Consider the following 15,023-nt stretch of genomic DNA (forward strand, 5'->3'; position numbering starts at 1 on the left):
TCCTGAGTTCCAAGTAGTATTGCTGGGAAGGTGTATATATTAAGGCTTTTGACATGTTGGAAAATTGCCCTTCAGAAAGAATTTATATACCATGTGTATCTCTTTTCTTTTTTGGATTTTGTGTGTGTGTGTGTGTGTGTGTGTGTGTACACATTTTTTTATGGTGTCCTTTTGGTTTTGGTACCAGTGATTGAACTCAAGGGCACTCAACCACTGAGCCACGTCCTTAGACCTATTTTGTATTTTAGTTAGAGACAAGGTCTCACTGAGTTGCTTATTGCCTCTCTTGCTGAGGCTGGCTTTGAACTTTTGGTCCTCCTGCCTCAACCTCCCAAGCTGCTGGGATTACAGGCTTATGCCAATGAACTCGGCCTTTTATGGTGTTTTTATGTATAGTGTTTTCGTGAGGTTTTTAAGATTTGTTTGGTGTGCTAATAGCTGTTACGGATACTTTTGGGTAAAGTGTCCTAGTGTGTGAAACATTGAAGGGAATATAGCTTATAAAGATATTCGTGAGAAATGGCCATCTGATTTAATATTTTTTAGTTAATGTTTTACAAGGAGGGATACTGGAATTGCTATTTTTATGGGAAAGAACTTCAAGTTTACTTGAGTATAAAGATTATGATAGTGAATTTAATATACCCATCTCTGAATTCAATAATATATCAAGAGTCATGGCATTTTTCAGAGCCACAGTGCTAAGAAAATTCTGTGTAACACTGTTTAAATTTGTCTTATGGTAACTCATGCTTTGCTCCTAATTTTGTTTAAATGAATTACCTGGGGGAAAGTCTTTATTAAACGTAAAGTCAGATTAGTTGGAGATAGTTTTGAATGTCTTGTATATTTCTTACTCAAACTTTAAATTCCTTGGTGTTTCAGTATATTCTATAAATTCTATAAGAAAGAATTTGAAATGTTTTCATATGCTTTCATGTCTCACTGACTTGCTATACTTGCTTAGCCTTTAAGATATCTACTTAGAGATATTTTCAAAGTATTAGTGTACAAAATGTAAAGCAAAACTCACATCCTGAATCTGAGTCTACATTGCATTTTGGATTTAATTATATGAAAGATGCTGGATATATTTGTGTTTTTCATATTCTTTTGCTATAAGCTATTGAGATAATATCTCAAAATTAAGTGCCATCATTCTTACAGTGTTATACTTAATTTTTCATAAATCAAAACTTTTAAACATTGAAACTCTTACAATTTGCTTATTTTTAGAATTGCCATTTACAGGGGCTAGGGCTGTAGCTCAGTGGCAGAGTGTTTGCCTAGCATGTGTGAGGCACTGGGTTTGATTCTCAGCACCACATAAAAATAAATAAAAGTATGCTGTCCATCTATAATAAAAAAACAATTATTATTTGCATCTGTAATCTTTATTCTTCATTCTTAAAATGTGTATTTAGCTGACCTTTTCATCATTAATCTTAAAAAATTTCATCTCATTTGAGGAAATATAATCCTAGTATATCTAGTATTGTTGACTTAAGATTTGTATCCTACTCCGTATACTTTTGTTTTTCATACCAGGGATTGAACCCAGGGTCGCTTAACCGCTGAACCACATCCCTGGCCCTTTTTTATATTTTTTATTTAGAGACAGGGTCTCACTGAGTTTCTCAGGTCTCGCTAAGTTGCTGAGGTTGGCTTTGAATTCATGATTCTCCTGCCTGAGCCTCTGGGATTACAGACATGCACCACCATGTCTGGCCTCAGTATACTTTTTAAAAAATTGAACTGTGCATGTGGATGTACGTGTCACAAAGTTATAGTATCTTGAAAAATATAATTTTTTTAACTTTCTGTGTAAAACTCTGTTTTTTTTTCCTAGTTCCTTCCCACATTAGAGACCCAAAACAGCATCACATTTAAAGATTCACTTACTTAAAAATAATATATGGTAAAAAGTTTTTGAATAGTATAGAAATCTGGACAATGAAAAGTAAAAATTTTCTCCTGTTTCCCCTGCACATCTTTTTCTCTTGCCCAAGTATAACTAGCATAGTCTTGCTTCTATTTTAATACTTGTATGCTGACAAATACATATATAAATAAGCCATATAAATGTTTTGGAACAGTGTATGAATGCCTCTTCCACATATTTGCCATTTCTAGATAACATTGAACTTTTAAATATAAGTGCATTGGTGGAAAAATATATCTCATTATTATCATGTTCTCTTTGAAGATAGGAACATCTTTCAGCATGTTTATGGAACATTTGTATTTTCTCCCTGATGTGTATTTGTTTCTGGATTAGTAACTTCAGATAAGTTTAAACAAATGTTTATATTTTAAATGACAAAAATTAATAATGGCATAATTATTTCTGTGTTCTATTTATAAATATGATAATCATTTGTAATAAAGGAGAGTAATTTTAACCCTGAAGTTTTAGAGTTTAAGGAGAAATTTACCATGTGTTATGGTGTTCACTTAAATTCCTAGTTGCTCAGGAGGCTGACACAGGAAGGTTAGGAGTTTGAAGTAAGCCTGGGCAACATGGAAAAAATATATGTAGACACATACACACACACACAATTTTTCATGTTTATGTTCTTAGTTGGGTTGGCTTTCTATTGGCCTAAAACCTCACTCTGAAATTTGCGGACTATATTGAAAACCTAAGTAAAATATTACTCCTTATCCTTACCCTGGGTACTGGAGATTGAACCCAGGGCTACCCTACCACTGAGTTATATCCGACGCCTTTTTTATATATTTTTTTACTTTTTGAGACAAGATCTTCCTAAATTGCCAAGGTTGACCTTGAACTTGGAATATTCCTCTCTGCCTCCCAAGTTGTTAAATACATCTTTAAAAAATTTCTTCTCTTTAAATTATTAAGATATAGTCTTAGAGATTTTATGAATTTATAATATGCTAGTCTGATATGGGAAATTTCAAGGATGACATTTTAATTTCACATTTCAAGGATTGTGTTTATAGTGGCATAGGAGAAAGAAGGATAAGTAGTTTGTGGGGATGTTATTTGAAAAAATATTATATTTATATTTATTTGTTTATGTTGAAATTTTAGATTCTGACTCCTTTTTTACTAAGAAGACTAAAATCTGATGTTGCTCTTGAAGTTCCTCCTAAACGAGAAGTAATTGTTTATGCACCGCTTTCGAAGAAACAAGAAGTCTTTTACACAGCAATTGTGAATCGTACAATTGCAAATATGTTTGGAACCAGTGAGGTATAGTGTGTGCTTGAAATATACTGTGAATGTAACATGATAATAAAACTTCACAGTTATGTCAGTCTTATGGCTCTTCACCTGTTCTCGGGATTTGTTGTTATGAATTTGTAACTGAAGTATTAGGCATAAGACCAGAAGCAGAAGTTTTTTTTTCTAGTATAAATAATCCTGAAATTTAGTTGGTCTCTGCATTTCCTGCTCTGTGATCATCTGAAATGCTTGTTAACAAAATTTTAAATTCCTATGTCAGATTAACCTTAATTATTGCTGTCTGGGAATGGATTTAGAAATGCATTTAATGCAAGTACACAGCTGGGTGTGGGGCTATATACCCCTGATCCCAGCAACTTGGGGAGCTGAGGCAGGAGGGTTCTAAGTTTGAGGCCAACCTCAGAAATTTAGTGAAGATTCTGTCTCAAAAATTAAAAAGGGATAGGGGTGCAGCTCAGTGATAAAGTGCTCTCCTGAGCTTCAATTGCCAGTACCAAAACAAAAGCAAAAACAAACAAACGAAAAAAAACCCTCACTGTTATTTGATAAACACTGAAGGCTTGCCATCTGTACCATTTTTCTCCACATGCGCAGTTCCTAAGAAGTGGAGATGGGATGCGATTATCATGTAATGAAATCAGGAAACTCATAAATTCTAATGTCTTACATATCCTTTATTTTTTTCTACTGAGCAATAAAGATACTCTCACTTTCAAATGTTGTTTTCAGTGATAAAACAAATTTTACACATTTGTATTTCAGTATAGATCATGGCTGTGAGGTAATTGTGCCTTTGGGTATTACTAAAAGTTGATGAAAGAGCCAGCATGGTGGCATATGTCCTAATCCCAGCAATGCAGGAGACTGAGGCAGGAGGATTACAAGTTCAAGGCAAGCCTCAGCAACTTAGATCCTATCTCAAAAGAAGGGGGTTAGAGACTGTGGATATGACTTAGCGTCCGTGGGTTTGATCCCTAAAATTGCTGAAATTTGCTGTCTTCAAAATTGCTGAAAGAGAAAATTAGTATTTATTTAAGTCTTAAAAGTCAGTTTGTACATAAAAATATTATTCTTCACTTATAGGTAGGACTTCATTGTCTAGCTTTATAAATGGGTATTTTAATTTGTTCTTTTTTAGAAAGAAACAGTTGAACTAAGTCCTACTGGACGACCAAAACGGCGAACTAGAAAATCAATAAATTACAGCAAGATAGATAACTTTCCTAATGAATTGGAAAAACTGATCAGTCAAATACAGCCAGAGGTGGACAGAGAAAGGTGTGAGTTTAAAATAACTTTTAAGTATTCTTCAAACTGTGATGTGTTTTGTATTTCTTATATGTACACATTAATGTTTTTGATAGAACTGTGGTGGAAGTGAATAGCCCTATAGAATCTGAAGTTAATCTGAAGCTGCAGAATATAATGATGCTACTTCGTAAATGCTGTAATCATCCATATCTGATTGAATATCCTATAGATCCTGTTACACAAGAGTTTAAGGTGAATACTGTTTGATAATTTGTACCTTTAACATTGGGTTAAAGTATTATTTTGTTTGGTTTATTTTTTAAAATACTGTGTTGTGTATCATCAGGATTATAATCCATAAACTGAGTCTTCCACCACCCCCACTCCACCCCACCCCAAGTTTAGAGAACTTAAGGAGGGTTGGAATGATGGTCTTTTTGTGTACAGTCCAACTTATTTCCTTACAGCTATATGAACAGCTAGGAATTATTCTGAATTTTGTAAAGTAGTCAATTTCTATTTTTGCTCTCTTAGAGATAGTTGTCATTTTTTCAGTATTCCTTTTAGTTAATATTTAGCTTGTCAAAATCTGCTGCTCATTAATTATGAGTCACAAATAGCTACAGAAGAAAACCAAAAAGTTTGATAATAGTTGGGGACTTTCAGATTAAGTGAATGAAATTGCAGTTGATTAAAAAAAATACCATAGTGTTAAATTGTTTTTAGTGACAAAGGATTTCATACTAATTAATAGCAGGGTTTCTCAACCCTGGCAGTATTGACATTTTGAGCCAGATAATTTTTATTTAGGAGGTAAAGTCCTGTGCACTGTCCACGTTTATTAGCATCTTTGGCCTTTGGTAGCCAGTAGGTCCATTTTCCTCGTTTAGCAATTGCTGAATGTCCCCTTATGGTGGAAGGCAAATTTGCTAAAAGATAAACGTTTTATTTAACCTCAATAGTTAGATTGGTTTTGCACTCATGTTTTCTTAATTTTTACTGAGAATTCTAATAGCAATGTTTCTCCATATTTTACACAGTTATAAACCTCAGCATACACACAGTGAGTTTGACAAATTCTTTGAGGGACTGTGGTTCTCAGATAGGTTCATGATTATACTTGAACTTTTGTGTGAGATCACTGAGTTTTCATTCTAGAGTGTCTTGAAGTAACTACTGATTTAGAAATAATAATAAGGTCAATTTTTTGAAAAGTTTTATAATGATTTATCACTGAAATTGTATGTTTTTAATTTTTATAAATCAAGAGATTAGTAATTATAGTGACATTTTGCTTCTTTGTCCTTTTTTAAAGATTGATGAAGAATTAGTAACAAATTCTGGGAAATTCTTAATTTTGGATCGAATGTTGCCAGAACTGAAAAAAAGAGGTCACAAGGTGGTAATTTGTGTGGAATTTTTATTGTTTCATTATTTTTTATGAAGCAGTATAGACACTATGCATACTAAAGTATATCTCAATTTCAGGTGCTGCTTTTTTCACAAATGACAAGAATGTTGGACATTCTGATGGATTACTGCCATCTTAGAAATTTCAACTTTAGCAGGCTTGATGGGTCCATGTCTTATTCCGAGAGAGAGGAAAATGTAAGACTATTTATGTCATACATAATAAAATTATAACTTTTGCAGTACTCAGGGATTGAACCTAGGGACACTTAACCACTTAGTCACATCCCAACCCTATTTATTTTTTAAGACAGGTTCTCATTATTGTATATATAAACGTGTGTATATATATATATTTTTACATTTATACATATAAACATGTCCTAAACCCTGTTAATACATAGAACATTATCATTAGCCTAGAAAGGTTTCTATCTCTTCCAGGTTAATCTACCCTTCTCACCGACTTGATTTTTTTAGGCAACTGTTACTGAATTTTTTAACCAGTTTTTGCATTAGTTATTTTTATTTAAACTTTTCTGTGAAAAATTTTAAAAAATTAAGATGGTAGGGCATGGCTAAGTGGTAGAGCGCTTGCCTGGCATGCATGAGGTGCTAGGTTCCATTCTCAGCACCACATACAAATAAATAAATAAACAAAATAGAGGTATTGTGTCCATCTACAACCAAAAATTTAAAAATTTAAGATCTCCTTAGTAAGATAGGTATTTGAAAAATCAAGTTAACACAAGGAGAGATTTTTATTAGTTTACCTAATTGTTTTGAAAATCTGAAAGACTGATTTGGCCTCTCTTGGAAAGTCCTTTGTGTGGTATAAGAAATAAATATCTCAATCCCTGGTCCTTTTTTTTTTTTTTGGTGGGGGGGGTACCAGGTATGAATGCACTGGTGTTTAACCGCTGAGTCACATCCCAGCTTTCCCATTTTTAAATTCGTTTTTTATTTTGATAACAGGGTCTCCCTAAGTTACTGAGGCTGGGCTCATACTTGTGATCCTCTTCGCTTAGCCTCCCAAGTTCTTGGAATTACAGGAATACAACACCATTCCTGCCTAAATTATGGCTCTTTCTTTGCTTTTCTCCTTCCTTTCCTCGCGAGGGATTGAACTCAAATTGACACATGCTAGGCAAGCATTCTACTAAGACTTAGCTACATCCCCAGCTCATCCCATCCCCAGTCCTAATGGTTGAAGCTGTTGTGTTTACATCTTTTTTGCTTTTAGATGCACAGTTTCAACACAGATCCAGATGTGTTTATCTTCTTAGTGAGTACACGAGCTGGTGGCCTGGGCATTAATTTGACTGCAGCAGATACAGTTATCATTTATGATAGTGATTGGGTAAGTTGAAGGTATAGCAATATGCTGTTGATATTTCTAATCTGAATTTTTAATCATCCTTATATATTATAATAATTTCACTTATCTACTTTGAGAAGTGTCTGTTTTAAGGTCAAGAGTATTGATCATTTTTTCTGCATATATTAACTTGTAATGCTTTCTTTTGAGTCTTTAAACATTTTCATGGTTTGTCATTATAGAAGTTACTGTGTAAGTCTAAAATGAGCTAAGGCAACACAAAAAGTTTAATAAAAGTTGCTCATTGGATCATGAATGATGAATTTATGCATTAACTGTGAGTTAAAGTTAATTTTATTCTAGTAGTGTTCAATGTTGTTCACTTTTTCCTTTTAATTTGAAGAACCCCCAGTCTGATCTTCAGGCCCAGGATCGATGTCATAGAATTGGTCAGACAAAGCCAGTTGTTGTATATCGCCTTGTTACAGCAAATACTATTGACCAGAAAATTGTGGAAAGAGCAGCTGCTAAACGAAAACTGGAAAAGTTGATCATTCACAAAAGTAAATGATACTGTAGTTTTTTTTTTTTTTTTGGTTCAGTTTTCTCTGTGTGTGTTTCTATCATGAACTTTTGTTATTGTCTAATATCTTTAGTTGTAGATGGACACAATACATTTATTTTACTCTTATTTATTTTAAAATTTGTTTTCTTATACCTTTATTTTATTTATTTTTTATTTTTATGTGGTGCTGAGGATGGAACCCAGGGCCTCACATGTGCTAGGCAAGCACCTACTTATTTATTTTTATGTGGTGCTGAGGATTGAGGCCAGTGCCTCATACTTGGTAGGCAAGTGCTCTACCAGTGAGCCACAACCCTAGCCCTCATTGTTATTTTTTTATTTTTATTTTTTTAATATTTATTTTTTAGTTGTAGTTGGACACAATACCTTTATTTATTTATTTTTATGTGGTGCTGAGAATCGAACTCAGGGCCTCGCATTTGCTAAGTGAGTGCTTTACCGCTGAGCCACAACCCCAGCCCTCATTGTTATTTTCTTTATAATAAAAGAAATTGGTGCAACTTGATAAGTCGTGGTTTAAAGCAAGAGTGGGAGATGTGGAGTTGCTAACAGCCTGCATTAAGTTGGCAGTGATAGACACAAAGAACCTTAGCAATTGTTTAGATGTGGCACAGATGGGAAGAGAAGGGTCTGGGTTAATTTTAAGGTGCAATATCTTAAACTCTAATGAGGAATTTGCTGTGATATTTTTATTTCATGTTTCTGATTAAGATAATTGCTTGTCAGAAATTTTTCTTGCAAGTTTAATATATTAAATACTAGAATAGTATTTGTATATTGAGGGAGTAATATAAAAAGTCCATTTAAGTATTGAATATCGTTTAAATTTAGATAAATTTTATCAATAGTGTTAATGATCACAAAATTTGTTTTCAGATTTTTTTTTTTTTTTTAAGTCACTCGGGTTTGAACTCAGGCATTCAACCACTGAGCCACATCCCCAGCCCTATTTTGTGTTTTATTTAGAGTTGCTTAGTGCCTCTCTTTTGCTGAGGCTAGCGATCTTCTCACCTCAGCCTCCCAACCAGGTGTTCACTATTGGGTCCTGCCTGCTTTCAGAATTTTAAAAGGTTAATTTTCCACAAAAAACTTTGACACTTTTTTATGGAGGTATAATATACACAGATCTTAAGTGTACAGCTTAATTATGACAAATGTATACACTTATATAACTCATCCACATTTAGAACATTTTCGTCATCTAATAAAGCTTTCTTAGGTACCCTCCTCCGTCATTCACCTTGCATGTCTGAGCTTATTCCACTGAGCAACTACTTTTCTGATTCATATATAGATTAATTTGTTCTTTAACTGTTTATTTTTATGTGTGTATTCTGTTTTTCTCCTGTGAATTTTGATTAACATTTTAATATTCATCTGTTTTGTTTGTATTAGGAAGATTTTACTTGCTGAATAGTTTATTTATCCATTCTTTTTTGGTACCAAGGATTGAACCCTGGGGCACTTTAATCACTGAGCTACATCAATAACCCTTTTTATTTTTTATTTTGACCCAGTCTCCCTAAGTTGCTTAGAGTCTCACTAAATTGCTGAGGCTGGCCTTGAACTTTCAATCTTCCTATCTCATGCTCCCCAGATGTTGGTGCTCCCTCTTAAGCTGCTGGGATTACATGTGTGCACCACCATTCCAGCTTATCTATTCTTTTGTTCCTGGACATTCCAGCTATTTGAATAAGCATGAGTTTTTGTGGACATGATACATTTATTAGTTCTTGTTTTTGAGAGGAGGGTATGTGGTCTGGGGATGTGGCTCAAGCGGTAGCGCGCTCGCCTGGCATGCATGCGGCCCGGGTTCGATCCTCAGCACCACATACAAACAAAGATGCTGTGTCTGCCGAAAACTAAAAAATAAATGTTAAAAAATTCTCTCTCTCTCATCACAAAAAAAAAAGGGGGGGGGAGAGAGAGAGGAGGGTATGTGTGTGTCTATTGGGAACTGCTAAACTCCTAAGTGAACATATCATATTATGCTTCTACCAGCAACGTCTGAGAATTTCAGTTGCTTTTCTTTTCACCAACATTAGAGGGTTTTTTTTTGTTTTGTTTTGTTGTTTTTTGTTCTTTTAAAAATGTAATCCCAGTGGCTCAAGAGGCTAAGGCAGGAGGATTGCAAGTTCAAAGCCAGCCTCCGCAATTTAGTGAGGCCCTAAGCAATTTAGTGAAACCCTGTCTCAAAAAGGGTTGGGAAGGTAGCTCAGTGGTTAAGTGCCTCTGGGTTCAATCTCTAATACAAAAAGTAAATAAAATGGCAGCCATTCTGAATAGTTTGTAATTTATTGGATTTTAAAGGGAATTTTAATATGTTGCATTTGTTAAATTATTTTTCTAGATCATTTCAAAGGTGGTCAGTCTGGATTAAATCAATCTAAGAATTTCTTAGATCCTAAGGAATTAAAGGAGTTATTAAAATCTAGAGATTATGAAAGGTAAGCCTTTTAATTTTAGAAAAACTACTCATAGTTTTGATTTATTTAAACATACTGGAATATTTTGTTTTTATAGGGAAGTCAAAGGATCAAGAGAAAAGGTCATTAGTGATAAAGATCTTGAGTTGTTGTTAGATCGAAGTGATCTCATTGGTATGTATCTCTCATGCTTTTAGTCTTTATGGAAACTTTAAAAGACATAAATAGAATAGCGTCATGAATCTATTGAACAATTAATGCATTCAGCTATAGTAGTTCGCAACATTTAGCCAATCTTGTTTCATTGACATTTCTCTTTTGTTGGAGAGAGACTTAAAATCATATGTCAAACATGATGATATTTTGTCCACAAGTAGTTTATTGTGAATCTTCCTCTGAGAACATGTTTTTAAATAGAGCCAATATTTAACACATCTAAGAGAATAGCACTAGTACTTTTTTTTTTAATATTTATTTTTTAGTTGTAGTTGTACACAGTACCTTTTATTTTATTTATTTATTTTTATGTGGTGCTAAGTATGGAACCCAGGGCCTCGCCAGTGCGAGGCAAGCACTCTATCACTGATCCACAACTCCAGCCCTAGCAATAGTATTTTAATTTCATCTCTTCCCACCCCCAAATCCATTCACAATTCCTCATTTGTGGCTTTTTTTTTTAACATTTTGAATTGCAGTTCTAATTATGTCTCTTCTTTTATAGTATCCCTGTATTTTGTTTTTCTTTGCCATTGATTTATTGGAGAACTTAGGTTATTTGCTCTATAGAATGGCCTGGGATTCCTAAAATGTCTGATTTTCCTTCCCTTTTTTATGTGCGTCAGCTTGTTCCTCAATATGCATATTTTCAGTAAACTGATAAATAGTTCTTAATACTTAATTATATTTAAGTTCCATGTCTTTGCTATTATTTTATATCAGGGGCATGTGTGGGTTTCTGGTTTGTAGAGAGCTAAGATTGATCATTCAGACAGATCTGAATACTTCAGACTTTCTTGTCAACTTTTATTGAACTTCATGGTTTAAAAAAATTTTTTTGTTTGTTTTGTTTTAGATGTTGATGGACCTTTATTTTATTTTAAAAATATTTTTTAGTTGTAGTTGGACACAATACCTTTATTTTTTAAATTTATGTTGTGCATGGGATCGAACCCAGGACCTCGCATGTGCTAGATGTGCGCTGTACCACTGAGCCACAACGCCATCCCCTGATGGACCTTTATTTTATTCATTTATTTATATGTGGTGCTGAGAATTGAACCCAGTGCCTCATACATGTAGGCAAGTCCTGTACCACTGAATCACAACCCAAGCCTGGAATTTCATGGTTTTTAACATGTTAGTTGCTTAGAACCATTATTTCCTTGGGGTTTTACAAAATAATGATTTTCTTGTTTTATCATTTTAATTTAGCTGGGATTTGTCTAACTTTCCTATACTGAGATAAAGGAAAGATAGGATAAATTGCGTTTTTATTCATCACTTAGAATAAGTTGCTACCTACAATGATGACCATAAATTATTTTGAAAACAAAGGTGATATTTAAAATCCAAACTCTTGGTATTTATTTTTTGAATGGTGGCGATATCATACATTTTATGTATTTTATTGTATTTCAAATAAAATACCTATCATGGTGTTCACCTTTTCCAATTGTACTCTGATATTGTGCTGACACTTTGAAATTGGTAGATATATATGCCATACAAATATGCAAAAACTTCAAACTAGAGTGTTTGGAAATTGTGAACATTTATCAGCATACCACTGGGTTTTTTGTGACTCATTGAATTGAAAGAATTTAAAAATGTACTACAGATCTAAGTTCTTTAGTAGATTTATTTTGTGAATATTTTCTCGCTGTTTGTAGCTTATTAGTGTCTTTTGAACAGCAAAAGTTTATATTTTTGTTGAAGTCCAGATTTACCAAGTTTTTTCCTTTCAATCATGATGTTCTTAAACTGGTAAAGAACATTGATCTAGATTACTACAGAAATCAGGAATAAAAAGCCCTCACTTTTACAGTGTAGAAAGAGGTCTTAAGAACTAATACCAGAAAATATTGATAGGCTAAAGGAATAATAAATTGGAATCCAGATTGCTTGTATTTACAGATGGTCTGATTGCTTCCGTAGAAAGTTCAAGGGAATCTGGAAGCTTTTAAGTAGAAGGTTGCTTTATAATTAATTGTGTATCATCAACAATTATTTAGTATGCATAGCTACAAATTTGGTTAAAAAGCCTATAATTAAATATAAAAATCTTGGCCTGGGACTGCACCTCAGTGGTAGAGTGCTTGCCTCACAAGTGTGAGCCACTAGGTTCAATCCTCAGCACCACATAAAAATAAATGAATAAATAATGATATAAAAAATTATTTAAAAAATACAAAAATCTTAAAAAAAATTTGACCTCCATGGACAAAATTATGAATTGTTGAAGGTTATTAACATAAAGAATGAATAAGTGTATAGATTTAATGGATAGGAGTATTGAAATCAAAATCCTTATCACTTTTTAAGAATAATGAGTTTTAATTAAAATTTATATATAAGAATAAAGGGTCAAAAACCAAGGTAATTTGAAAGCACGAGATACTCTACGCAAGGTATTGTCTTATTAAAATGTTATAATCAATTAAGACAGATGAATTAGTGGTATAGTATAGTGACCCTAGAAAAACAACCAAACTTTGGAAAAAGAGTGAAAGAAAAGGCATTTCAAACCAGAAAGGGAAAATTCCTTTTGGTTAATACATGATGCAGCATAATTATTAAACAGGGAAAACTAAACCTGGATCCTCCTTACCTCATAGTTGAACACACTCTGCCATTTAGCTATATCACCAGTCCTTTTTATTTTGAGACAGTCTTACTAAGCTGGCTTGGATTTCTGATACTCCTGCTTCAGACTTCCAAGTTTCTAGGGTTACAGTTGCAGGTGTGTGCCACCATGCCTGGCATTTAGGACATTTTTTGATAAGTTACCAATCTAAGTATATATTCAAAACTTGATTTTTGGGTGGTGGGATGGGCACCAGGGATTGAACTCAGGGGTGCTCAACCTCTGAGCCATACCCCTAGCCCTATTTTTATTATTTAGAGACAGGGTGTCACCAAGTTGCTTAGCACCTCACTTTTGCAATGGATGATTTTAAACTTGCAATTTTCCAACCTCCAGCTTCCTGAGCCACTGGGATTATAGGTGTATGCCACTGTGCCTGGCTTAAAACTTAAGTTTTTTGTTTTGAATTTTTTAGTTATACATAGGCACAATATCTTTATTTTGTTTGTTTATTCTTATGTGAGGCTGAGGGTTGAACCTATTGCCTCACATGTATAAGGCAAGCGCTCTACCATTTAGCCACAACCCCACCCCCTCAAAACTTAAATTTTTAAAAATATTTATTTATTTGTAGTATGGGGGACCGATCCCAGAAGCTTGTAGATGCTGAGCAAATGTTCTGCCACTAAACTACATCCCCATTCTTAATATTAAAAGAACTTTAAAAAATTAGGAAAAGGTATGAGTTTAGGATTGGAAAGGACTTAAGATGCAAAGCTCAGTTATTATAATGAAAAAAGACTTTAATACATTAATATTAAAGACATAAAAGAACCTAAATAGATACTACATATTTGCAGTGATTTGGAATGTTTATAAAGGTAAGTTTTTCATGATATCTTGCTTCTCAACTCTTAACCATGATTGGGCTTCTTTTTAAAACATCTCTGAAAGCATAATTAAAATTGGTGTTCTGTTTATTGCCCTACGTATATGTCTTAAATTTAGCAGAAGAGATTTTAACCAGTGAATTCAGACTTCATAATGCTTGTTCCCTATAGGTAATTTTAGTTGTTGTAGAATATACCTTTTTCTTTTTGTTACTTTAACACTTAATTGTCAAAAAAGAGAGTGTCCCACACATGGGTTTTTACAATTTGGACATATGATACACTTCTTACAAAATTGTATTGGAAATTTATGATTTTTTTTCCAGGTTCCTACCCTTTTTTATCCCCCCAAAAAAGTATTTGTTCCAATATTTTTCTTTTAGATCAAATGAAGGCCTCAGGACCGATTAAAGAGAAGACAGGGATATTCAAGATACTAGAAAATTCTGAAGATTCCAGTCCTGAATGTTTGTTTTAAATTGAAGCTAAAGAATGACTTTTAAAAGTTCTTGTTTACAGTTAGTAATTTACTTATTGGTTTGGAAATTCAAATTGTCTACTATTTTGTTTTTATTATCATTTTACATAATGTAACTAGCACCATTGCATACTTAATAGATTATAATTTTCTGAGCCTTTCTAAGAAGGAAATGCATATTAAGTTTAAATTTTCAGTTAATATTTGAGACTGGGTAGTACTCATGAGCATGGTCTGATTGTACTTCACCATTGCCAGATTTATACAGTCTTCCTGTGGAAGTTTAGTAAACATCTCTTTCCCCCCTTTCTTTTAGCAAGATGGTTCATAGGTTTTGGGTACTTCAGTTATGGAGTAGGCTTTGGTGGGGGTGAGATTTGGATTATGCTTTCTATTCTTGAAGTAACACATTGTTTGATTTTAGAATCTATAAGATAGTTTGTCAATAAATGTTTGTTATAAGATGATCTCATTAAATTATTTTGTCAGGAAAGTAATAGTCCAGGTTAAATAATAACAAAAGACCACGTGTATTGGGATTCAACATTTTTGTGCTTATTCAGTTTTATTCACTGGTACTACAAGAATATATGGTATGAAGGTTTTAGCTCAAAATTGAGTTAACCCAGAAAATGTTGTGGAAGAAA

The 15,023-nt window shown here is 33.4% G+C and overlaps 1 protein-coding gene across 1 annotated transcript in view; it reads left to right on the plus strand.

The window, feature by feature from the left end:
• Hells (helicase, lymphoid specific) overlaps positions 1-14,376 on the plus strand; it is a 34,302-nt gene extending 19,926 nt beyond the window's left edge. The window contains exons 13-22 of the mRNA XM_026381976.2: positions 3,059-3,220; positions 4,353-4,492; positions 4,579-4,717; positions 5,781-5,864; positions 5,954-6,073; positions 7,119-7,235; positions 7,597-7,756; positions 10,130-10,226; positions 10,303-10,379; positions 14,282-14,376. Of these exons, the coding sequence (XP_026237761.2) occupies positions 3,059-3,220; positions 4,353-4,492; positions 4,579-4,717; positions 5,781-5,864; positions 5,954-6,073; positions 7,119-7,235; positions 7,597-7,756; positions 10,130-10,226; positions 10,303-10,379; positions 14,282-14,376 (1,191 nt within the window). The remainder of the gene's footprint in view (positions 1-3,058; positions 3,221-4,352; positions 4,493-4,578; positions 4,718-5,780; positions 5,865-5,953; positions 6,074-7,118; positions 7,236-7,596; positions 7,757-10,129; positions 10,227-10,302; positions 10,380-14,281) is intronic.
• The last annotated feature ends 647 nt before the right edge of the window (positions 14,377-15,023 follow it).

The sequence above is a fragment of the Urocitellus parryii genome, chromosome 5 (genome assembly GCF_045843805.1).
Source record: "Urocitellus parryii isolate mUroPar1 chromosome 5, mUroPar1.hap1, whole genome shotgun sequence".
Classification (NCBI taxonomy): Eukaryota; Metazoa; Chordata; class Mammalia; order Rodentia; family Sciuridae; genus Urocitellus; species Urocitellus parryii.